Genomic DNA, 27013 nt, shown 5'->3' on the forward strand with positions numbered 1-27013 from the left:
CGATCCCAGCACCGTTCCCAGCACCCATCCCAGCACCCATCCCAGCACCCATCCCAGCACCCATCCCAGCACCGTTCCCAGCACCGATCCCCACACCGATCCCAGCACCCATCCCAGCTCCCATCCCAGCACCCATCCCAGCACCCATCCCAGCACCCATCCCAGCACTCATCCCAGCACTCATCACAGCACCGATCCCAGCACCGATCCCAGCACCGATTCCAGCACCCATCCCAGCACCCATCCCAGCACTGATCCCAGCACCCATCCCAGCACCGATCACAGCACTCATTCCAGTACCGATCCCAGCACCGATCCCTGCACTCATCCCAGCACCGATCCCAGCACCCATCCCAGCACCGATCCCAGCACTCATCCCAGCACCGATCCCAGCACCGATCCCAGCACCGATCCCAGCACCGATCCCAGCACCGATCGCAGCACCGATCCCGGCACTCATCCCAGCACTCATCCCAGCACCCATCCCAGCACTCATCCCAGCACCGATCCCAGCACTCATCCCAGCACCGATTCCAGCACCGTTCCCGGCACTCATCCCAGCACCATCCCAGCCCCGATCCCCGCACCGATCCCAGCACTCATCCCAGCACCGATCCCTGTACTGATCCCAGCACCGATCCCAGCACCGTTCCCTGCACCGATCCCAGCACTCATCCCAGCACTGTTCCCAGCACCCATCCCAACACCCATCCCAGCACCGATCCCAGCACTCATCCCAGCACCGATCCCAGCACCGATCCCAGCACCGATCCCAGCACCGATCCCAGCACCGATCCCCACACCGATCCCCGCACCCATCCCAGCACCCATCCCAGCACCCATCCCAGCACCCATCCCAGCACCCATCCCAGCACTCATCACAGCACCGATTCCAGCACCGATCCCAGCTCCGATCCCAGAACTCATCCCAGCACCGATCCCAGCCCTCATCCTAGCACTGATCCCAGCACCGATCTCAGCACTGATCCCAGCACTGATCCCAGCACCGATCCCAGCACTCATCCCAGTACCGATCCCAGTACCGATCCCAGTACCGATCCCAACACCGATCCCAGCACTGATCCCAGCAATGTTCCCAGAACCGATCCCAAACTGTGGAACATTACTGGTGACAGGTCTTCAGTCAGAGAAACATTGTCCCACTGCTGCTCTCAGTGTTCTGTATCCTAAGCCAGTTCTGTATCTTGTCATCTCACTGTGGATCCCATGTGACTTCACCTTTTGTAAAAACCTGCCATTAGGGACCTTGTCAAAGGACTTGCTAAAGTTCATGTAGATAACATCCACTGCTCTGCCCTCAACGGTCACCTTGGCCACTTCCTTAAATTACTAACTTAAGTTCGTGAGACTTGATATTCTCCGCAAAAAAACTATGTTGCCTGTTGCTAATAAGTTTATGGTTTTCCAAGTGCGAGTAACCATTCCTTAAACAGCTCCTTTTAAATGTTACTAATGTTAGTTAATGGTTAACTTTAAAAAGCCAAAGTTGAAACTTTATTGCTGGAACAGCACAGCAGGTCAGGCAGCATCCAGGGAACAGGAGATTCGACGTTTCGGGCACAGGCCCTTCTTCAGGAATTCCAGTGATTCCTGAAGAAGGGCCTGTGCCCGAAACGTCGAATCTCCTGTTCCCTGGATGCTGCCTGACCTGCTGTGCTGTTCCAGCAATAAAGTTTCAACTTTGATCTCCAGCATCTGCAGACTCACTTTCTCCTTTAAAAAGCCAAAACCTCTTTAAGGCTGACTATCTGTCTGGGACACCTTCATATTAACTGACGCCAATATTGACTGGACATATTCAGGGGCCCTTGCCCACAGGACCCAGTGCCATGATGTTGACTCATTGTGTTCTGTTTACCAATGACTTTGCTTTCCAAGTTCCAGCAGTGAATAGAAGTTATTTTATGACTCATAAAGATAAGAATTTTGTTACATAGAATTAACCTGGAAATGACCATTCAGCTCATCTAAACCATGGTGACGTTTATCATCCATTTTAACAGCAGTCTAGTACCCACACTTGATATCCACCCTCTCATCTCCTTATCTTTCTTTTATTCACTTGTGGAATGTGGCCAATGCTGGCTGACCACTATATATTCCCTTTTCCAAGTTGCCTTTGAACTGAGTCGATTGCTAGGGCCATTTCAGAGAGGGGTTGAAGGTCAACTGTGTCTGCCGTTACATATGGGCCACACCAGGTAAGGATGACAGATTTCCTTCCCCAAAGGACTCCAGTGAACCAGATGGTTTTTTTCCAATTAGATTCTTAATTCCAGATTAATATTGAATTCGTTTTCCACCATCTTCCTCAGCAGGATATGAATTCAGGTCCTCAGAACATTAGCTGAGATTCTGGATTAGTAGGTCTATAGCGATAAGACCACTAGGCCTTCACCTCCCCATTTGAACACCTAGGTAACCTGTTCCGAAATGTTAACAGTGGGCCTGGAGATTGGGGTCAGCAAGAAGCAAAAGCAAACACCACTGACCCCAGAGAAAGCCTTGCTGACAGAATTAAGGATCTCAGTAACTCAGACCATACCACCTCTCGCCATCCAGTAGACGGTCGTGTTTTTTTGCTACGGATTCCCAGCATGAAACTACAGCGGTTTCATGTCCAAGTAGCCAATCGCAACAAAGCACAGGCAGCCAATTGGGAAATAACACACATTGAAACTAAATCAATGTTTAGAAGTTTAACACAGAGTAAAATAAAGTTTGGGGTGTACATAGGAGGTGGACGTAGAAGCTGAAATATAAGATAAAAATTTTAGAGGGAAAGGTTATTTTAAAATGCTAGGCTTGATTTAATCTTAATTAATTAAATGACACTCCACAGTATAAGATTATGAGCCATGCCCAGATAGTTCAGTTAACCTTAACTTTCAGCCAGTTATTGCTCACATCGCCATTAAAAATCCACTTGCAACTCACTGAAAAGGTTTAACTTCCTACGGAGTATCCATGTAAGGGAGACATTCCCACCCATGCCTTGCAAGAAGCTTTTTCCCAGAGTGGGGGACTCAATTGCTAGGGGTCACGAGTTCAAGGTGAGAGGGGAAAAGTTTTGGGGAGATATGCTTGGAAAGTTTTTTACACTGAGGGTGGTGGGTGCCTGGAACACGGATGGGCACAATAGCGTGGTTTAAGATGTATCAAGAAAGATACACGAATGGGCAGGGAGCAGAGGGATATAGACCCTTAGCGTGGGCGACACAGTGGCACAGTGGTTAGCACTGCTGCCTCACAGCACCAGAGACCTGGGTTCAATTCCGGCCTCAGACGACCGTCTGTGTGGAGTTTACACGTTCTCCCCGTGACTGCGTGGGTTTCCTCCGGGTGCTCCGGTTTCCTCCCACAATCCAAAAATGTGCAGGTTAGGTGAATTGGCCACGCTAAATTGCCCGTAGTGTTAGATGAAGGGGTAAATGTAGGGGAATGAGTCTGGGTGGGTTATGCTTTGGCGGGTCGGTGTGGACTTGTTGGGCCGAAGGGCCTGTTTCCACGCTGTAAGTAATCTAATTTCTCAAAACGGGCGACAGGTTTAGATAGAGAGCCGAAGGGCCTGTTGTGCTGTAATTTTCTTTGTTCTTTCTCTGTCATCTGATTTCACGGATTTACTCTGGGTGGGTTTGAGAGTTAGAAAGGATGTAGGGAGTGATCCACAATGCGACCTCATAACGCACCAGTGAGTCACAGACCACAAGATGCAGATTTCTACCTTAATCTGGACGGGTGCTAAATTCTGAACCTGTGGTCGGTCAAGGAATGCAGTCACAGCAAACTCTGACTGTTCACTGTCACATTCCGCTGCGAGATCTGAGCCATTACCGTCTCTGCTTCAATCACATATCCCGGGGTCAATTCCACAGCATCACAACTCACTGCGTAAAACATTATACGTACATTTAGCGTTCGTCATTCTAGACACATCGGCAGCTGGAAACAGCGTGTTTCAAGCCCATCAGAAACGTCAACAAATTGTTCCTCTTGACTTTTAACAAAATGGTGCCACCCTGTTGGAATGAAATGGTGTTGCAAATTACAGCATTTTTTGAATGGGAGAGGAAAACTGAGTGAAATAACATCACTGCCAGTCATTAGTAGAGAAAAAATAGAAAGAAAATTTATAAAAGGGATAAAAAGGCAAATCTGCCAGGCTTGATTTATTTGGATTTGAAATGGACAGTTAGCTGAACTATCCAGTGGTGAATCATTGGACAGACTGATTAAAGAGAACCATTTTGTGTTTGTCTTCTCTGTGGCTGAGGATAGTGGTGGTTGCATTTTAATAATGGACGGGGATGTCTGGTGTCAGAGATGAGACCAAAGTGCACCGACAGAACTGAACTTCATCCATAAGCAGGACCAGCCTTAACCCACTCCTGTAAGCTATGAAGCTATGGAAGCTAGAGAGGTTGCATGGAGAGAAGCAGAGGCTATCAATTCAGTACAGGACTCCATTAAACCTGTCGTATTTTGCCTTTATACTGATTCTATAAGCTGGATGCTGCTGTTGGGAATAATAACAGAAGAGCCATAATGTGTTTGCATGATGCTGTTACAGCTGCTGTTTTAATGATGGTGAGAAAAGTAAGGTTTGTTTTATCGTCGAGCTGTTCTGATCTTAAAAGTAAGACCAGCAGCTTGTCCGAACAGTGCCCCTCGCCGAAGGGTACACATCGGGCAGCTAGGAGTCCATCTGACCAACAGCGTGGCTGTTCCTCTTCGGGATGGGGCTGGGGGGGGTCACACAGCGAGGGAAGGGTCTTGGCAAAGAGAGCGGCTCGGATTAACTGGCGCAGGATTCGGGGATCCGCCTCTGTTCAAACAGTTTAACATTTTTCAGCCTCTTTGACCCCATCAGCAGTACACCTGGCTGGACAGCGCGTGACATTGTGGGATCGTACTTTGCACGTTGAAAGAGGCTGCACAATTGAAATAGGCCCCCCCCTTGTCAAAATGGTGCCACCCAGAGCGTTGGCATGGACATGGAATTGGGTGCACCAAATTCGAGTCGCCCTCTGAGGCCCAAAGGAGGTGCATGACTTTCACGGTGTGACCAAACATGTGGCGTATCAGTTTGTAAATCCTTCCAACAAATGCCATAGAATCATAGTCATAGAGACGTACAGCACAGAAACAGACCTTTCAGTCCAACTCGTCCATGCCGATGATATCCCAACCCAATCTAGTCCCACCTGCCAGCACTTGGCCCATATCCCTCCAAACCCTTCCTATTCATATACCCATCCAAATGCCTCTTAAATGTTGTAATTGTACCAGCCTCCACCACATCCTCTGGCAGCTCATTCCATACACGTACCACCCTCTGTGTGAAAAAGTTGCCCCTTAGGTCTCTTTTATATCTTTCCCCTCTCACCCTAAACCTATGCCCTCTAGTTCTGGAATCCCCGACCCCAGGGAAAAGACTTTGCCTATTTACTCTATCCATGCCCCTCATGATTTACTAAACCTCTATAAGATCACCCCTCAGCCTCCGACGCTCCAGGGAAAACAGCCCCAGCCTGTTCAGCCTCTCCCTGTAGCTCAAATCCTCCAACACTGGCAACATCCTTATCAATCTTTACTGAACCCTTTTGAGTTTGACAACATCCTTCCGATGGGAAGGAGACCAGAATTGCACACAGTATTCCAATAGTGACCTAACCAATGTCCTGTACAACCACAACATGACCTCCCAACTCCTGCACTCAGTGCGCTGACCAATAAAAGCAAGCATACCAAATACCTTCTTCACCAGCCTATCTACGTGCGAACCACACGTAAGTAGTTTAAATGAGACAGGTCCTGGGGGTCAGTCATCTGCAGAGGATGACAATAAAGTATTGCACCACCATGAACGTGGATCAACATAGGTATCCTTGGTAACCAGTGCCCTTTCCAGGCATGGTCCCCGAAGAGATTGAGAGATCTACCAATGCCACTTTGAGTTCATTATCTCCCAGTTAATGCAGATCCCTGCGAATTAAAATTGGTTCAACTGAATGGTATGGTATTGACCATAACTGTGTCAGACTCAAAATGTTCAGAACTTTATCTCATTCCATTTTCTCTCCTTTTACCTCTCCCCAGAGTTTGCATCACTAGGGGCACGGTTAAGTGTCTTTTTTTTTGAATGGGACAGCCTTGATATGTAGAGTCTAGACTTTCCCCTCTCTTCTAGACGCAACTTAGCTTTTCAAAGTTCCTCCTGACAGGAACCTGCTGGCTGAGCAAAGGACAGTTAAACACCCAGGGCAGAGACAGGTTCTGGAAAGGGCACTCCATTCTACCCCAAATCCCACTACACCGGAATTGGGTCCTGGACGAGGGGCCCATGGTTGAACATCCAACTCCACTGCCAAGTGAGGCCTTCAAGTGGTCCACTGAGGGCCTCAGCTGTGGGCCTTGCTTGTTGTCACTGGGCAGAAGGGAGTCCCTCAATCTTTGATTAAGGGGCTGGACATCAGCTGGTGAAATCCGCTCCTCCCCCACCCACCCTTACTTTTGACCCTCCACAGCTCCCTCTTGTTGCAACCCTCAAACCAATTAAACCACCTTCCTCACTTGCCCCTGTTTGGGCCCCAAACCGTTTCCCATAGTCCCGGGTCTCCTACGATTCTAGGCCTCTGGATGGTCTTTTGGCTGTAATCACTGCCTTCTTTCATGGCACTGCCGAGAGCAGGTAGCTGCCAGCCTCTTGTCTTCTATTCCACCCGTGGCCTTGTCCGTGTTTAATTGGCACGTGAATTGGCCGGTCTTCCCTGAATTGGAGACCGTCGCCCAATCTCCAGCCAGGCGGGCAAACATCCGGTCACCGCATCAAGATCCTGCCCATGGACCGTCCACAGTCAGCAGAGGCCACCGGGGGTCCGCACTGGAGAATGCTGACCAGCTTGCTCGCCAGCCGCACCTTGTTGAGCGGCAATTTCTCCCGAGATCCGACGCAGCGGGAATGCTGGGAGGCTTCGGGACTCCAGGTGTGGCATGGGGGGCAGGGGGTTCAGTGGGAGCCAGGGATTCCTGGTTGTGGTAGGCCCGGATTGGGGACTCCTGGTTATCGGCACATGGCCTACAGCAGTGGAACTGTGGCGGGGGAGGTGGGTGGGTTTCTGGTTGTGGGGCGAGTGCGGGTCCAGCACAGGGACCCTGCAACTGCAGCTCCATCATCAAGGCGGGTCCAGTGACAAAGACATGGCATCTGAAGAGTGACAACTCCAACATTGATTGGTTCAGCTCAGGCGGCAGACAGGTGACAGCGCCGGTGTCATTGGTCAGTTGACCCAGGATTCATGGTGGAGGTGACGGAATGAAGATGGACTCTTTCAGCTTTATCTCTTTATCCTTGAAGGATTCAAATGGCATCCAATTGTGACGTTGGTTGAAGCTTTTCACTGCACTGTTCACCGTAGAGTACAAGACCAGTTTTAACGGTATGAGGCAAGAACTTTCGAAAGCTGATTGGGGGCAGATGTTCACAGGTAAAGGGACAGCTGGAAAATGGGAAGCCTTCAGAAATGAGATTACAAGAATCCAGAGAAAGTATATTCCTGTCGGGGTGAAAGGAAAGGCTGGTAGGTATAGGGAATGCTGAATGACTAAAGAAATTGAGGGTTTGGTTAAGAAAAAGAGGGAAGCATATGTAAGGTATAGACAGGACAGATCGAGTGAATCCTTAGAAGAATATAAAGGCAGTAGGAGTATAATTAAGAGGGAAATCAGGAAGGCAAAAAGGGGGCATGAGATAGCTTTGGCAAATAGAATTAAGGAGAATCCAAAGGGTCTTTACAAATACATTAAGGACAAAAGGGTAACTAGGGAGAGAATAGGGCCCCCCAAAGATCAGCAAGACGGTCTTTGTGTGGAGCCGCAGAAAATGGGGAAGATCCAAATGAGTATTTTGCATCAGTATTTACTGTGGAAAAGGATATGGAAGATATAGACTGTAGGGAAATAGATGGTGACATCTTGCAAAATGTCCATATTAGAGAGGAGGAAGTGCTGGATGTCTTGAAACGCATAAAGATGGATAAATCCCCAGGACCTCATCAGGTGTACCCTAGGACTCTGTGGGAAGCTAGAGAAGTGATTGCTGGGCCTCTTGCTGAGATATTTGTATCATCAATAGTCACAGGTGAGGTGCCAGAAGACTGGAGGTTGGCAAACGTGGTGCCACTGCTTAAGAAGGGTGGTAAAGACAAGCCAGGGAACTATAGACCGGTGAGCCTGACCTCGGTGGTGGGCAAGTTGTTGGAGGGAATCCTGAGGGACAGGGTTTACATGTATTTGGAAAGGCAAGGACTGATTCGGGATAGTCAACATGGCTTTAGGCGTGGGAAATCATGTCTCACAAACTTGATTGAGTTTTTTGAAGAAGTAACAAAGAGGATTGATGAGGGCAGAGCAGTAGACGTGATCTATATAGACTTCAGTAAGGTGTTCGACAAGGTTCCCCATAGGAGACTGATGAGCAAGGTTAGATCTCATGGAATACAGGGAGAACTAGCCATTTGGATACAGAACTGGCTCAAAGGTAGAAGACAGAGGGTGGTGGTGGAGGGTTGTTTTTCAGACTGGAGGCCTGTGACCAGTGGAGTGCCACAAGGATCGGTGCTGGGTCCACTACTTTTCGTCATTTACATAAATTATTTGGATGCGAGCATAAGAGGTACAGTTAGTAAGTTTGCAGATGACACCAAAATTGGAGGTGTAGTGGACAGCAAAGAGGGTTACCTCAGATTGCAACAGAATCTGGACCAGGTGGGCCAATGGGCTGAGAAGTGGCAGATGGAGTTTAATTCAGATAAATGCGAGGTGCTGCATTTTGGGAAAGCAAATCTTAGCAGGACTTAAACACTTAATGGTAAGGTCCTAGGGAGTGTTGCTGAACAAAGAGACCTTGGAGTGCAGGTTCATAGCTCCTTGAAAGTGGAGTCGCAGGTAGATAGGATAGTGAAGAAGGTGTTTGGTATGCTTTCCTTTATTGGTCAGAGTATTGGGTACAGGAGTTGGGAGGTCATCTTGTGGCTGTACAGGATATTGGTTAGGCCATTGTTGGAATATTGTGTGCAATTCTGGTCTCTCTCCTATCGGAAAGATGTTGTGAAACTTGAAAGGGTTCAGAAAAGATCTACATAAATATTGCCAGGGTTGGAGGATTTGAGCTATAGGGAGAGGCTGAACAGGCTGGGGCTGTTTTCTCTGGAGCGTCGGAGGCTGAAGGGTGACCTTATAGAGGTTTACAAAATTATGAGGGGCATGGATAGGATAAATAGACAGTCTTTTCCCTGGGATCGGGGAGTCCAGAACTAGAGGGCATAGGGTTAGGGTGAGAGGGGAAAGATCTAAAAGAGACCTAAGGGGCAACTTTTTCATGCAGAGGGTGGTACGCGTATGGAATGAGCTGCCAGAGGAAGTGGTGGAGGCTGGTATAATTGCAACATTTAAGAGGTATTTGGATGGGTATATGAATAGGAAGGGTTTGGAGGGATATGGGCCGGGTGCTGGCAGGTGGGACTAGATTGGGTTGGGATATCTGGTCGGCATGGACATCTCTATGACTCTAAGTGACAATCCGTCACCATAAGTCATCGTTCATAGCCTCCTGCATTCCCACCCTGGCCTCCCAGTCAGGCTTCAGGGCCTGATCTGTACATTTGAAGAAGGGCCACAGTGGTTTACACTTCATCTGCTCTTTCAGCGCGGGTTAAGACTGGACCCTGTGGAAATGCCAACAAAACGGTGTGGGGTTTGTGCCATCACCCATTGGAGCTGCTAGGATCAGTGGTACGGGGCAGGATTAAAACTTGAGAGTGTCTTACAACAGGGGAAACAGATCGAAAAGTGGTTATTTTTAATTTCCTGTATTTTTTACTGAAGAGGTTTTAATTTCCTGGCTGTTTCTTTCCCCCCTGCTTATTTCTCCCCCAGCACTTGTGACGTGTGCGTGTAGGTGTAGGCCGCAGTGAAGAAAGAACGAGCACAGAAAATTTTATTCATAGTCCACCACCAGGAAGAAAGAAACATCCGAGCGGTCAGTGATAAGCAGTGTCCTTCTAGGAAAAGTGATCTTGTGAAACATTGTGGCTGGAGCTCTTGATTTGCCGCAAAATTCTGTCCCTCAATAATAATGTGACCTTCTCATCAAAGCTCTCCATGTACAACTTGCTTCTGTGTAAAGTACACAATTTCTTTGTTCTGTTGCCTGAGCATTCACAGTGCAGTTGTTGTTCCTGAATTTCAGTTTGCGGACTCTCGCTCAGCAAATTAGACTGTTGAAACTCCTCGGTATGCCGTGATTGTAGGGTCGGTGCTTGGTGGTACCACCTCTATACTGTCAGGCCAGTAATCACACTGAAATGGTTAGAGTTTCAGAGACTGTCAGGACTGGCTGTGATCGGTGACTCGAACCTGACCATTGGCAGCAGAAACAGCTAGAAAAGCAGTCTGTCTCGATCACAATCAGTCTGTACTCCAACTGCTCATAGGGGACCCATTGGTAGCTCATATTAAATTCTCAATATTCCTACATTTCTCAAATGTTTCCTTTGACCTCAACTGTTACACAGTGGCACAGTGGTTAGCACTGCTGCCTCACAGCGCCAGAGACCCGGGTTCAATTCCCGCCTCAGGCGACTGACTGTATGGAGTTTGCACATTCTCCCCGTGTCTGCGTGGGTTTCCTCCGGGTGCTCCGGTTTCCTCCCACAGTCCAAAAGATGTGCAGGTCTGGTGAATTGGCCTTGCTAAATTGCCCGTAGTGTTAGGTTAAAGGGGTAAATGTAGGGGTATGGGTGGGTTACGCTTCGGTGTGGACTTGTTGGGCTGAAGGGCCTGATTCCACACTGTAATGTAATCTAATCTAATAATCCCCTGACTATAGTGTTGTGTATATACCTTTGAGGATAGGAGCTGGATGTCGTGTTGAGGTTGTAGATGACATTAGTGAGGACTCTTCTGGAGTACTGTGGCTCGTTCTAGTTGCCCTGTTAATGAAAGGATATTACCAAGACAAAGAGGGCTCAGAAGAGATTTACCCAGGATGTTGCTGGGAATGGAGGATTTGTGATTATAAGGAACCTTTTTCATTGGAGGATAGGAGGTTGAGGGGGTGACCACCATGGAGGTTTATAAAATCATGAGGGTTCGAGATAAAGTGAATGTCTTTAACAAAGACATGAGGCAGATCTTTTTTCCCCACAGAGGGTGGTTCGCGTGTGGAATGAGGAAGTGGTGGATGTGGGCAGAGTTACAACATTTAAAGGACATTTGGGCATGTACATGAATAGGAAGTGTTTGGAGGGAAATGGGCTAAGTGCAGGAAGGTGGGGATATGGGCCAAGTACAGGGAGGTGGGGATATGGGCCAAGTACAGGGAGGTGGGTATATGGGCCAAGTACAGGGAGGTGGGTATATGGGCCAAGTACAGGGAGGTGGGGATATGGGCCAAGTGCAGGGAGGTGGAGATATGGGCCAAGTACAGGGAGGTGGGTATATGGGCCAAGTACAGGGAGGTGGGGATATGGGCCAAGTACAGGGAGGTGGGGATATGGGCCAAGTGCAGGGAGGTGGAGATATGGGCCAAGTACACGTAGGTGGGGATATGGGCCAAGTACAGGGAGGTGGGGATATGGGCCAAGTACAGGGAGGTGGGGATATGGGCCAAGTACAGGGAGGTGGGGATATGGGCCAAGTACAGGGAGGTGGGGATATGGGCCAAGTACAGGGAGGTGAGGATATGGGCCAAGTGCAGGGAGGTGGGGATATGGGTCAAGTGCAGGGAGGTGGGGATATGGGTCAAGTGCAGGGAGGTGGGGATATGGGTCAAGTGCAGGGAGGTGGGGATATGGGTCAAGTGCAGGGAGGTGGGGATATGGGCCAAGTGCAGGGAGGTGGGGATATGGGCCAAGTGCAGGGAGGTGGGGATATGGGCCAAGTACAGTGAGGTAGGAATATGGGCCAAGTACAGGGAGGTGGGGATATGGGCCAAGTACAGGGAGGTGGGGATATGGGCCAAGTACAGGGAGGTGGGGATATGGGTCAAGTACAGGGAGGTGGGAATATGGGCCAAGTACAGTGAGGTAGGGATATGGGCCAAGTACAGGGAGGTGGGGATATGGGCCAAGTACAGAGAGGTGGGGATATGGGTCAAGTACAGGGAATTGGGGATATGGGTCAAGTACAGTGAGGTGGGGATATGGGCCAAGTACAGTGAGGTAGGAATATGGGCCAAGTACAGGGAGGTGGGGATATGGGCCAAGTACAGGGAGGTGGGGATATGGGCCAAGTACAGGGAGGTGGGGATATGGGTCAAGTACAGGGAGGTGGGAATATGGGCCAAGTACAGTGAGGTAGGGATATGGGCCAAGTACAGGGAGGTGGGGATATGGGCCAAGTACAGAGAGGTGGGGATATGGGTCAAGTACAGGGAATTGGGGATATGGGTCAAGTACAGTGAGGTGGGGATATGGGCCAAGTACAGGGAGGTGGGGATATGGGTCAAGTACAGTGAGGTGGGGATATGGGCCAAGTACAGGGAGGTGGGTATACGGGCCAAGTACAGGGAGGTGGGGATATGGGCCAAGTACAGGAAGGTGGGGATATGGGCCAAGTACAGGGAGGTGGGGATATATGCCAAGTACAGGGAGGTGGGGATATGGGCCAAGTGCAGGGAGGTGGGAATATGGGCCAAGTGCAGGGAGGTGGGAATATGGGCCAAGTGCAGGGAGGTGGGGATATGGGCCAAGTACAGGGAGGTGGGGATATGGGCCAAGTACAGGGAGGTGGGGATATGGGCCAAGTACAGGGAGGTGGGAATATGGGCCAAGTACAGGGAGGTGGGGATATGGGCCAAGTACAAGGAGGTGGGGATATGGGCCAAGTACAGGGAGGTGGGGATATGGGCCAAGTACAGGGAGGTGGGGATATGGGCCAAGTACAGGGAGGTGGGGATATGGGCCAAGTACAGAGAGGTGGGGATATGGGTCAAGTACAGGGAGGTGGGGATATGGGCCAAGTACAGGGAGGTGGGGATATGGGCCAAGTACAGGGAGGTGGGGATATGGGCCAAGTACAGGGAGGTGGGGATATGGGCCAAGTACAGAGAGGTGGGGATATGGGTCAAGTACAGGGAGGTGGGGATATGGGCCAAGTACAGGGAGGTGGGGATATGGGCCAAGTACAGGGAGGTGGGGATATGGGCCAAGTACAGGGAGGTGGGGATATGGGCCAAGTACAGTGAGGTGGGGATATGGGCCAAGTACAGGGAGGTGGGGATATTTGCCAAGTGCAGGGAGGTGGGGATATGGGTCAAGTGCAGGGAGGTGGGTATATGGGCAAAGTACAGGAAGGTGTGGATACGGGCCAAGTGCAGGGATTTGGGGATACGGGTCAAGTACCGGGAGGTGGGGAAATGGGCCAAGTACAGTGAGGTGGGGATATGAGCCAAGTACAGGGAGGTGGGGATATGGGCCAAATACAGGGAGGTGGGGATATGGGCCAAGTACAGTGAGGTAGGATTATATGCCAAGTACAGGGAGGTGGGGATATGGGCCAAGTACAGGAAGGTGTGGATATATGCCAAGTGCAGGGATTTGGGGATACGGGCCAAGTACAGGGAGGTGGGGAAATGGGCCAAGTACAGTGAGGTGGGGATATGAGCCAAGTACAGGGAGGTGGGGATATGGGCCAAGTACAGTGAGGTGGGGATATGGGCCAAGTACAGTGTGGTGGGGATATATGCCAAGTACAGTGAGGTGGAGATATATGCCAAGTACAGGGAGGTGGGGATATATGCCAAGTACAGGGAGGTGGGGATATGGGCCAAGTGCAGGAAGGTGGGGATATGAGTCAAGTGCAGGGAGATGGGGATATGGGCCAAGTACAGAGAGGTGGGAATATGGGCCAAGTACAGGGAGGTGGGGATATATGCCAAGTACAGGGAGGTGGGGATATGGGCCAAGTGCAGGGAGGTGGGAATATGGGCCAAGTGCAGGGAGGTGGGAATATGGGCCAAGTGCAGGGAGGTGGGGATATGGGCCAAGTACAGGGAGGTGGGGATATGGGCCAAGTACAGGGAGGTGGGGATATGGGCCAAGTACAGGGAGGTGGGAATATGGGCCAAGTACAGGGAGGTGGGGATATGGGCCAAGTACAAGGAGGTGGGGATATGGGCCAAGTACAGGGAGGTGGGGATATGGGCCAAGTACAGGGAGGTGGGGATATGGGCCAAGTACAGGGAGGTGGGGATATGGGCCAAGTACAGAGAGGTGGGGATATGGGTCAAGTACAGGGAGGTGGGGATATGGGCCAAGTACAGGGAGGTGGGGATATGGGCCAAGTACAGGGAGGTGGGGATATGGGCCAAGTACAGGGAGGTGGGGATATGGGCCAAGTACAGAGAGGTGGGGATATGGGTCAAGTACAGGGAGGTGGGGATATGGGCCAAGTACAGGGAGGTGGGGATATGGGCCAAGTACAGGGAGGTGGGGATATGGGCCAAGTACAGTGAGGTGGGGATATGGGCCAAGTACAGTGAGGTGGGGATATGGGCCAAGTACAGGGAGGTGGGGATATTTGCCAAGTGCAGGGAGGTGGGGATATGGGTCAAGTGCAGGGAGGTGGGTATATGGGCCAAGTACAGGAAGGTGTGGATACGGGCCAAGTGCAGGGATTTGGGGATACGGGTCAAGTACCGGGAGGTGGGGAAATGGGCCAAGTACAGTGAGGTGGGGATATGAGCCAAGTACAGGGAGGTGGGGATATGGGCCAAATACAGGGAGGTGGGGATATGGGCCAAGTACAGTGAGGTAGGATTATATGCCAAGTACAGGGAGGTGGGGATATGGGCCAAGTACAGTGAGGTGGGGATATGAGCCAAGTACAGGGAGGTGGGGATATGGGCCAAGTACAGTGAGGTGGGGATATGGGCCAAGTACAGTGTGGTGGGGATATATGCCAAGTACAGTGAGGTGGAGATATATGCCAAGTACAGGGAGGTGGGGATATATGCCAAGTACAGGGAGGTGGGGATATGGGCCAAGTGCAGGAAGGTGGGGATATGAGTCAAGTGCAGGGAGATGGGGATATGGGCCAAGTACAGAGAGGTGGGGATATGAGTCAAGTGCAGGGTGGTCAATATGGGTGAAGGACAGGGAGGTGGGGATATCGGTCAAGTGCAGGGTGGTGGGGATATGGGTCAAGTACAGGGACATGGGGAAATGGGCAAATACTAGGAGGTGGGGATATGGGTCAAGTGCAGGGAGGTGGGGATATGGGCCAAGTACATGTAGGTGGGGATATGGGCCAGGAGCAGGGAGGTGGGAATATGGGCCAGGAGCAGGGAGGTGGGAATATGGGCCAAGTGCAGGGAGGTGGGTATATGGGCCAAGTACATGTAGGTGGGGATATGGGCCAGGAGCAGGGAGTTGGGGATTTGGGCCAAGTACATGTAGGTGGGGATATGGGCCAGGAGCAGGGAGGTGGGAATATGGGCCTAGTACAGGGAGGTGGGAATATGGGCCTAGTACAGGAAGGTGGGGATTTTAGTTTGGGATTATGGTCGGCATGGACTGGTTGGACCAAAGGGTGTGTTTCTGCGCTGTGTGACTCTGTGACTACTTCCTTAGTTTCCAAGGAAAACTGATGTAAAGGGTGGAATTTTCCCTGGCCATTGGGCACAGCCTCAGGGGCAAACAGAGAGGGGCAAGTTCCCAGCATGATCCCACCCTCTGTCAGTGTGCCCCAGGATTTGTCAAAGTGAAGGGAGTCCTCTTGAATCTGCCAGGTATGTGAGAAAGAAGCAGTCGTGTTTGCTGAGGAGCCAAATACTAACTGTTCTTGGACAAAGTTTGGGATTTCCAGCCAGGTTTCCAGGTCTGTAGTCAAATTGTTGGGGTTGTTGAGGACAGTCCACGGAGGGAAGGGCTTCTCCGATGACACTGACAGACTGGGAAGGCATTGATCCTTGAGCCAGGACCAGGTGAGAGCCCGGTGCTCCCAGCCTCTCAGAGAATGCTCTCCCTGATTGACAGATGATTGATAACTGCTTGGAGGGAGATCCGTCTGACCTGTCAGTCAAGTAGAGGGCAACTGACCTGTCAGTCAAGTACAAGGTAGAGGGCAAGATGAGCTCCTATGGCCTCACTTTCCACCTCCTCACGAGTAGAAGTTATGCCAATGGCTCCCGGAGTAGCACCGGCCACCTTCTCCTTAGCTTCCTGTCCCCTCTAGAAAGGACATATGCTGGGATCGGGCTGGAAGGAAGCAATATGCCAACGTGGGGCCTACACCCAGTCGATCAGCTCTCTTGCCATGCCTGAGGCCTGGTTAGCCCTAAGGGGGTCAAGCTCTCAAGGCCATTGTGCAGCTTCCTGGAGTACAAGCAACTTCCCAGAGGAGCAGGCACTACCAACGTTGTTAAAGGGCCTGTCATTGGAGGATCAGGCCCCAGTGCAGTACACCACCCTAGCACACCACGACCCTCTTCTCTACCTCTTGCCAGTTGTGTGTTCTCTTGCAAAGAGAGAAAGGTGAGAGTTTGTCTGGAGTGGAGTGGGGCGCACAGTATTTGTGGAGAGTGGCCAAGCTGATGAGGGTGAGTGAGTGTCTGTTGTCTAGCTGCAGAGGGAAGATTGAGTGCAGCTGAAAGGTGTGTTGTGCTGAGTCTGGCTGTAAAGGGCGATGGTGGAGGGATCACAGAGTATGGGGCAGCCTCACACATACCTTTCCTGCCCTCCCATACCGCTGGATCCTCTTCGTGAGCTGCCGCTAGGTTTGAGGGAGCACTTCCATCCATGCTCTTTTGGGTTGGGAGACTGTTGCTTCGGTGCTGTCCTTGCAGGGGGGAGCATCTCACTGCAGTCCATTGATCTCAGACGAGACACCCAGATCAAAGCTTCCTCGGTCAGTCTCCTCTCCCACTCTGTAGGTGCCACAGCTTGAAAGTTCCTCGCACAGATGAGCTTCTCCATACATGCCACCGTGGGCGGCACGGTGGCACAGTGGTTAGCACTGCTGCCTCACAGCGCCAGAGACCCGGGTTCAATTCCCGACTCAGGCGACTGACTGTGTGGAGTTTGCACATTCTCCCCGTGTCTGCGTGGGTTTCCTCCGGGTGCTCTGGTTTCCTCCCACAGTACAAAGATGTGCAGGTCAGGTGAATTGACCATGCTAAATTGCCCGTAGTGTTAGGTTAAAGGGGTAAATGTGGGGTATGGGTGGGTTGCGCTTCGGCGGGTCGGTGTGGACTTGTTGGGCCGAAGGGCCTGTTTCCACACTGTAAGTAATCTAATCTAATCTAATCTAATCTAATCTAATGCCCTTTTAATGAGACATTGTTCCTTTAGCACAATGGACAAATTGTCCCTCACGCCCGAGTTGGTCAGGATGCAGGGTGCTAACTGGCTTTCTCCGCTAAAGAGTGACAAATGAACATACAGGAAAGGCTTAGGTCCCAGATCCAATTTTTGCTCCTGGGCACTAAGGCAATATCTATTCAGTACCTCAACCATTTCAACAGCATTTGTTGTCCAGGTCGTTCTGCCACAGCACGCGTTTTATCAAACACGAGTTCGCCGTTTAACGCGATTGATGAGGAGGGGGCACCGTTTCTGAAGCATGAACGTTGTAAAACGTGCGATTGCAACGCCAACATTTTAAGTGCTATTTTTATTGTGAGATGGGGAGTTCCACACAAGAAGAACTACCTGTATATTTTTCCAACTAATTTATTAGCGATCCTATCCCTATCTTAGTTCTCCTTTTTTATTACTTAGGTGCTCATGAAATACTTTACTCTTTGTTTTTATTTATTTTGATATTTACCCTTCATCTTTGCTTTTTGCCAACTCATCGTTTTCCCTCTGAGTTTCTCTCCTGCGCTTATATCCTTCCACTTTGGAACTGAGATGAGGAGAAAAGAGTTGTTGATCTTTGTTCGTTTTTGTGTGTGCTTCTTCATTGAGTGTATCCAGAAGTGATTTTTATTTAGAGGCTGGAGGATTTATGGAATATGTGTGTGTGCATGGTACAGAAAACTGGTGAACAGGTTAAAGAGTTATCCAGGAGTCAGTTAAGTAGAGGAGCAATCTTGAAGGGCTGAATAGCCTACACTTCAAGGTGGCATTTGACTGAGTGAGGCAGTGAAGAGCGTTAACAAAACTGACGTGGATGTAAATCAGGAGCAAACTCTCTGCTGGTTGGAGTCACACCTGGCACAAAAGGAAGGTGACCGTGGTTGTTGGAGGTCCGTCACCTCAGCTCCACGACGTTCTGCAGGAGTTCCTCAGGCCCAACCACCTTCAACTGCTTCATCAATCAATGGGAGATAGCTGCGTCGCCGTAACGTCATTGGATTAATCATCCAGAGCTCCAGGCTAATGTTCTGGGGATTGGAATCCCACAATGGCAGGCAGTGAAGTTTGAATTCATTAAGATTCCTTAAAATCCATTCTGATATATCAAGTGTTTTCGAGAAGGAAAAGTGACTGATTTTATCTGGTCTGGCATCTGTGTAGTGCCTCCAGACCTTTAGTATGGTTGACTCTTAACTGCAGCCTGCGGTGATCTTGATTGCCAATCATTGCAAAGGCAATTTGGGATGGCCAACAATTTTTGGCCTTGAGACATGCATCCCAAGCAAGAATTATGAGGGAAGGCTTCCCTCCCATCAGAAAGTCAGACATGGGGATGTTGGCCAATGATCGCACAATGTTCAGCACCATTCATGACTCCTCAGATACCGAAGCAGTCCATGTTCAAATGCAACAAGATCCGGGCAATATCCAGACAAGTAGTAAGTGGACATTTGTTCCACATGACCATCTCCATTAAAAGAGAATGTAACCATATCCCCACGACGTCCAATGGCTCTACCATTTGTGGGACGCCCTGTCAGTAACCTGGGGAACAAAATTGACCAAAGACATTACTGGACCAACCAGTTAAAAAAAAAAACTGAGGCCACATTTGTGGTTAATTTCGTCAACAAAATGAGATATCCCTGTGAAACCCTTGGTCGAGACCGAAAATGAAAGCTGAAACCCCAGTTATTTCCTGCGAGAAGGAAACCACAAGGAATCATGGTTTAAAACAACATAAGGTCGACGATAGAAAAGTGCAAGCTGACATGAAATACCACCTTCGCTAACCACCTGTACTCCCAACAACCAGAATCGACTTCATTCAATAGAAATTTACAGGAGCATTGTGGTTGATTCTAAACACAAATTACACATGAAATGGCAGATTGGAGTAGGACAGATCTTCTGAATTGGCTCAGCAATCCAGTCATCGATCACAGTGACAAAAGTTCTTCAAAGCGCTGTCTTCCTCACACGAAGTTTCAGTTCCTCCTCTTCAAGGGCATACTCTGATACCTAACCAATAGCAGTTAACAATAAACCCAGACTCTAAGGGCGACGTCTTCACCAACAATGACATGACTCCACCCGAACTGCTTGCTTGGTTTCAGATTCTGGATCTGGCCTCTCAAGCCTAGACGTACCACACTCTGCATTCCTGATGAAGGGCTTATGCCCGAAATGTCAACTCTCCTGCTCCTCGGATGCTGCCTGAGCTGCTGTGCTTTTCCTGCGCCACACCCTCGACTCACACCACACTCCCTCGTGGACTCCTCAATTTCTGCTGGTCTCTGATGACTCTGCCCCCCCCCCCCCACTTGACATAATTTCAGCCAGGTATCCGGTCTCCACCTCGGTCTTCATTTTCTTAGCTAATGGGAGGGTCAGTTTCCCTTTCCCATGAGGGTCTACCTCCCAAAATGCAAGTATTTTTTCCCACAGATTCCATCACAGCCCTGAATGCTGTTTAAATATTGTCATTTTCTGTCGCTTTGATAGCATTTTCTTTTCCTCTTGATCTTCCTGTACCCAATCCTCATTCTCTCAGAATCCCTACAATGTGGAAGCAGGCCATTCAGCCCATCGGATCAATGCCGACCTCCCCGAAGAGCATCCCAGCCAGACCCATGCCCCTAACCTGCCTCAGTAACCCAGCATTTCCCATGGCTAATCCACTTGACCTGCACATCCCTGGACCCTGTGGGCAATTTAGCATGGCGCACCACCTAACCTACACATCGAGTCATGGAGTGGAAAAGCACAGAAACAGAGCCTTTGGTCCAGCTCATACATGCCAACCAGGTTTCCCAAGCTAAACTAGTCTCACTTGCCTGCATTTGACCCATGTCCCTCTAAACCTTTCCTATTCATGTACGTTAAATGCTGCAAATATACTTGCTTTATCTACTTCCTCTGGCAGTTCATTCCACATAAAGCCTACTGTCTGTGTGAAAAAAGTTGCATTGTAGGTTCCTTGTAAATCTTTCTCCTTCCACCTTAAAATTATGCCCTTCAGTTTTGATTGTCTTTACCTTAGGGGAAAGACCTTGGCTATTCACCTTATCCATGCCCTCATGATTCTTTGGACTGTGGGAGGAAAATGGAGCACCTGGAAGAAACCCACACAGACACAGGGAGAATGTGCATACTCCACACAGTCACCCAAGGGTCACATCGAACCTGGGTGCATGCTGCTGTGAGGCAGCAGTGCTAACAAACACTGAGCATTGTTGGGCATTCCCCGAACTAAACACTGGCCTTTGAAATATCTCATATATTTTGTTCATTCATTACTTTAAATTTTATTATGATCACTATTGCTTGGATGTTCAACAAGACCTACTACTTCCCTTATTAGGCTTCTTATATATTGGATCAGCAAGGAACCTTGTACAAGCTTGCGTTGGTGAAACACATTTCTCAATCTTACTACCTCCCAAAGCATTTTACAGTCATTTTTAATTAGAGTCTGTGTCGTGACATATGAAAAGTTACAGCTAATTTGCACACACTTCACACCTACAGCCAGCAGTTAAATACTCAACCAAATAATCTATTTTATAGAGAAAACTTGCATTTATATAGTATTTTCCCCAACCGGTGGATGTCTCAAAGCGTCTCAACGTGACGCACTTTTCCAACAGCTGCTGTTGTAATGTAAGAAAGTGTGGCACAATTTGTACACAGCGAGTTCCCACAGAAAAGGTTGTGACCAGGTGTTCTGTTTCCCGTGATGTTGGGTGAAAAAAGAATAAAGCAGTTGCATTTGTGTAGCGCCTTTCACATCTCAAAGTCTTTCACAGTCAACAAAGTATTCTTGGAGTGTAGCCACTGTTATAATGTAGGCAACTGGGCTGCCAGTTTGCTCACAACAACCTCTCACAGACAGCACTGTGACAATAACCACAGTCTGTGCTTTTGTGATGTTATTTGCAAGGTTGATGCTGGCCGGGAGACTAGAAGGACTCTCCAAATCGTCATCAAAAGGCACTGCAGAATGCGCAATTTTTTTCTGGTGATGAGGAGGAGCTGACATTGGACTTAGCGGGGGACAAAGTTAAAAATCACACAGCACCGGGTTATAGTCCAACAGGTTTATTTGGAAGCACCAGCTTTCGGAGTGCTGCTTCTTTGTCAGGTGGTTGTGGAGAATAAGACCATAAGATAAAACTTATAGCAAAAGATCACAGTGTCAAGCAACTAAAATGATATATCGAACAAAACTGGATTGTTGTTCAGTCTTTCGTCTTCCAAATAAACCTGTTGGACTATAACCTGGTGTTGTGTGATTTTTTTCAAAACCTTTTTTTCTGGTAGAAGACGTTCATCAGATTTCTCTTTATTTTTCTTATTGGCAGAACCATCTTCTTTCCAAAGGCTTGGTCTTGATGGAAGAAAAAGTGCGAGTCTGTGAAGGTTGGTACGAAGTCTGTAAAAAGCCTCATCCAGGGCAAAGCAGCCTGTTGGATTGGCACTCCATTCACCGTCTTCTGCTTTCAACAGAGTAGCAGCAGTGTGGACCATTAACGAGATGCACTGCAGCAACTTACAGAGGTTCCTTCAACAGCATCTTTCAAACTCACAGCTCTTATCACTTCGTAGATGCACGGGGGCACCAGCACCTGAAATGTCACCTTCAAGTCACACCCTGTCCTGATTTGGAAGTGTATCAAGGTTTCTTCATTACTGCTGTTTAAAACCCTGAAACTCCCTTTCCTAGCAAGTGTTCTTGCAGCCCTAGGACTGAAGCTGTTCAAGAAGGCAGCGCCTTTAGGGCACACGGGAATGGGTAATAAATTCTGGTCTACCAGCGATGCCCACATCCCGTGAACAAAGTTTTGACAAAAAACGTTAAGGGCTGACATTAATGTTAGAAGTCGCACGACACCAGGTTATAGTCCAACAGGTTTTTTTTAGATTAGATTAGATTACTTACAGTGTGGAAACAGGCCCTTCGGCCCAACAAGTCCACACCGACCCGCCGAAGCGCAACCCACCCATACCCCTACATTTACCCCTTTAACCTAACACTACGGGCAATTTAGCATGGCCAATTCACCTGACCCGCACATCTTTGTGACTGTGGGAGGAAACCGGAGCACCCGGAGGAAACCCATGCAGACACGGGGAGAACGTGCAAACTCCACACAGTCAGTCGCCTGAGGCGAGAATTGAACCCAGGTCTCTGGTGCTGTGAGGCAGCAGTGCTAACCACTGTGCCACCGTGCCGCCCACTATTTATTTAGAATCACATGCTTTTGGAGCGCTGCTCCTGGTGTTGGGTGATTTTAAATAAACCTGTTGGACTATAATTTCCTGTCATGTGACTTCTGACCTTGTCCACCCCAGTCCAACACCGGCACCTCCACATCATGTTGTCGGCTAACGGCTACTTCTCGGACTGCATGAATTGATCAAGAGTTTAGTACAGTCTGAGCCTTTCAATTCAGTCACTGGACTCAAGAACAATAAAGAATTCCAATAATTGAGCATTAAAGTGCCATTTTGGTCTGCTGCTCACATTGCTTAATCCAAATTGGATAATTTAATTTATTGTGTGAAAAATTGGATTCCGTAATGAAAACCGACGTGTACTTCATTTAGTTCAGTATGAGGCAACATGAGGTTACAGTCAAGCACATGGGCATTATTTTGACCATCTGAATGGAAGTTGAGCTGTTGTTGTACACCATGTAGTGTTGCTAAATATACCCACACCTCCAGGGCATTCGCTCAACAACGAGCTTATTGACTTCAGTGTAAGCATTTGGAAGGTTAATATTCTTTGAGTCCATGTTTAAATTGGTGGTGAGATGAATACGTACTGAATGTAATATGAGCCAGTAACCCCGCCCAGAAGCATAGGGTGAATGTTCCATTTTTGTAGCTAACTGCTTGTAGTGTTGGAGGGATTCTCACCATGAGCCCCAGTGAGATTTTCCACCGTACCTTACCAAACGTGTCTCGTTAACTCCCTATTCCATTCCTATGGTGTCCCTTACGTCCAGTTCCAGCCCTACCATAACACCGGTCCCAGAACGACTTGTTTGGATATCCACCACTGCCCCCCCCCACCCCAATTCCCCTTTCCACTGAATTTCTGTGGATGGACTCAATGGACTGACTTTGACCTTGAGTGCCCTACCCAGACAGCCCCAGAGGAGAAGTGACCAGACCCCTGAATGGTACCTGTACATTCCATCCTAGCCCCCCCCCCGCTGACTGCATTAGCTCTATCCCCGGACTGGCCTCTTTGGAGCAACATGACTATTAGCCATGGCAGAGGCATGGAACCCGCAATTGAGGAACCCCTGACCGAAGTCTCTTCCCCTCAACCCAACTGGATGCCGGACTGTGGCCAATCACCTGGTAATGGGAGGCTGCCCCGACCCACTGTGCCAGCACTGATGGGTAGCTCCATGGACCTCAGTGAGGACCACTCCCTGAAGACACTGGGGCATGGCTGCTTGCTGGCTGTGTGTGTGTGTGTGTGTGTGTGTGTGTGTGTGTGCGTGTGCTGTGTGAGCTACTGGAACGTGGCATACTACCATACAGTGCACTGTTCACCCCCTATCATTGAGGACTGCTGAGCAGCTACCAGGCTTTGTGACCATGTTAGTTGGCACAATGGTAAACCATGGATCATCCAAGTAGGCACTCAGTGAAGAGAGTAGTGAGGTGCAGCCTGGTCCAGTCCATGAACTGGGTGCCTGTCCCCATGCAGAAAGTGTCCTTTCAACAGCCTTTCAGTGCCCACTGTTGATAGCCCCGCTGCAAGGTGTGCTGCAAGTGGGTCGGAGATGCACCACGATAGTCATGAGGGGTTGGCAGATGTCAGATGCCAAGGTCTGTGGCCAAGGGGTGCGGGTGGCTGGTGCCCATGGATGGTGGCTGGAGATGCTGAGCAACACAGGGTCTCCTCAGGGCATCCAGCAGCGAGCTGAAACCTCCAGGTACCCGCTCTGACTTGCACCTGGCGAACACTCGACAGCACCTTTCCTCAGTCCGTTTGGTGGGAGAGGAAGCTGCTTGCTGACGAGGCAGGTGGTGGCATTTAGCAAGCTTTTAAAACCCCTTTCTTCGGCATCTCGCCACTGCCTAGCGGGAAGGCTGCCTCCCCACTTGGTGAAAACGCAACATGTCCAGCCAGATGGCTCCCGATATTTGGGATAAGCCTCACCGGATCCTGCCACAAAATCTTGCAACTTGGCCCAGCCCTCACTGATTAGACAAGCATCTGGACCTCAGGGTGCTCCATCGATCAGGGAGTTCACAGGGAAGACAACAGGCAGGATTCGGGCTGGAGTCAGAGCGTGGGGAGCGGGCTGTAACTAACTGAAAAGTTGCAGCCTTTGCTCGGTGAGCACCGAGTCGGTGAGCTGCTATACAGTCGGGCCATGGTCAGCTGTGATGATTAGGGCTGGATGATTATCGCCAATGTTATGGCCCAGCTCCCTTCTAACCATTGTGATCGCGAGGGTCACTGTTTAGGAACAGACAAACTGATCATTATGATTGGATGTTTGACTCCCAGCAGCAATGACAGGAGGAATCCCACCGTTTTCTCACTCCCAGCCTCTGGTGACCAGCTGCATTAGTCAAATACTGAGTGGGTATTTTAATATGACCGCATGGCATAGTGGGATGATATTAGAGTCCTCGTAACAGCTGGCTCAATCACTTCCACCCTATCAGAATGAGTTGTTGGTCTCTTTATTATGTATTAGGTGGAAATTTCAGAAAGGCTCATGTTCTATCCCCTCCTGTGGGGAGAAAACCCGGGATCCAGCATTGTGGGAATTGTTAGTTCCAGAGAGTCCATTGGAACGGTGATGACACCAGTCGAGCTGGGGTCGGAAGTGTTCCTCTGAGGTTGAGGTTAGGAAAGGACGGCTTGCACTGACATTGCGCCCATCACGGCCTCAGGATGTCCCTCAGCACGATGTACGCAGAGTGGAGTGCAGGTGCCACCGAAAAGTAGAGAGCGGTGCAGCCAATTTACACACAGCAAGGTGCCACCGAGTTGTAGACGTTTTCAGCACAGAGCGAGGCCATTTGGCCTTCTGTGTTTACAGTGGTTGACACGTCGCCGTCCAGCCTACTCCTGCTCTCCAACCTTTGGTCAACAGCTTTGTAGATCGCTGCACGGCAAGCACTGGAAGCATTTGAAGGTTTCTGCCTCCATCATCTGTTCAGACAGTGAGCTCCAGATCTCCACCACTGTCCAGGCGACAACCATCCCCCTTAACCCCCATCTAAACCACCTACTTCATACCCTAAATCTATGCCTCCTCATTATAACTGTTCAACCCTTATAATGTTCTCCACTTCAGTTAGATCTCCTGTCCCAAAGAAAACAATCCCAATAGTTTCCTCACTGCTAAAATTCTCCAGTCCGGGATGGAGCTTGCTTGACATGAACGTTAGCCATGTGTTGTTTTCCACTAATCACCATTGGTGCCTTTTGCCAGATGTTTCCTTTTTGCTTTTTAGGTGAAAATCTTTTGGAAGCTTTGACAAATAGTTGGGATAATTTCTTCACTGAAATCCTACCCATGTTACAAGCCATATTTTACCCTGTGCAGGTAAGGAAGGATTGATTCTGGATTCTCTAACACCTTTTCAACAAAAACAGCATCCTTAGTATTCATGGTTCAGATTTGCTGGTGCCGTGCTGAAAATCCTACACCGCATTTTCCACTCAGGAATGCTACAGCCTTCTGGACTGCAGCACAGTGGCTCAGTGGTTAGGCATTGCTGCCTTGCAGTGCCAGGGACCCAGATATGATTCCAGACTTGGCGACTGTCTGTGTGGAGTTTGCACATTCTCCCTGTATCTGTGTGGGTTTCCTCCAGGTGATCCGGTTTCCTCCCACAGTCCAAAGATACGCAGGTTAAGTGAACTGGCCATGCTAAATTGCCAGAGACTTATAGGTTAGGTGCATTAGTTAGGGGTAAATATGGGATAAAAGGGTAGGGGATTGGGTTACCCTTTGGAAGGTTGGCGTGGATTCGTTGGGCCGAAGGGCCTGTTTCCACATTGTAGGGATTCTAAGACTTACTTGAAGAGAAAATGAGGTCTGCAGATGCTGGAGATCAGAGATGGAAATGTGTTGCTGGAGAAGCGCAGCAGGTCAGGCAGCATCCAGGGAACAGGAGAATCGACGTTTCGGGCATTAGCCCTTCTTCAGGAATCGACCTGCTGCGCTTCTCCAGCAACACATTTCCATTTCTAAGACTTACTGTTGAGTTCAATAATTGTAGGGCTTGAGGTCATGTCCTTACCCCCAACCCCACAATAGCAGGCCTTGTCATCACATGGTCTGCTATTACACATTACCCATTGTCAGCTGCTAACATTGCCCCAGACTGGCCTTTACCCAATCCTTCGTCTGTCCAACTGGTTTTCTCCCCCTTTGTGCTCTCTCTCCACCTATCAGTTAATCTCTCTCCCAAACCCCATCTTCTACACAAAAAAAATCCTTTTTCTAGTTACCATCAGTTCTGAAGAAGGGTCACTGGACCTGAGATGTTATCCGAAATCTGCTTTCTCTCTCCACAGATGCTGCCAGGCCTGCTGAGTTTTTCCAGCAATTTGCTTCTGACATTAATCCAGTTGCCTCCTA

At 49.4% G+C, this 27013-nt stretch overlaps 1 protein-coding gene across 5 annotated transcripts in view; it reads left to right on the forward strand.

Annotated features, from left to right (window-relative positions):
• Positions 1 to 27013, forward strand: part of LOC122557955 (proline-rich protein 5-like) — a 163302-nt gene that overhangs the window by 97421 nt on the left and 38868 nt on the right. For all 5 annotated transcript variants that reach the window (XM_087996769.1, XM_087996770.1, XM_043706223.2 and 2 more), the window contains exons 5-6: positions 21746 to 21803; positions 25881 to 25972. In XM_087996769.1, the coding sequence (XP_087852895.1) occupies positions 21746 to 21803; positions 25881 to 25972 (150 nt within the window). The remainder of the gene's footprint in view (positions 1 to 21745; positions 21804 to 25880; positions 25973 to 27013) is intronic.

The sequence above is a fragment of the Chiloscyllium plagiosum genome, unplaced genomic scaffold (assembly GCF_037043375.1).
Source record: "Chiloscyllium plagiosum isolate Xiang-an unplaced genomic scaffold, Cpla_swu_hap1 HiC_scaffold_18, whole genome shotgun sequence".
In the NCBI taxonomy this organism is placed as follows: domain Eukaryota; kingdom Metazoa; phylum Chordata; class Chondrichthyes; order Orectolobiformes; family Hemiscylliidae; genus Chiloscyllium; species Chiloscyllium plagiosum.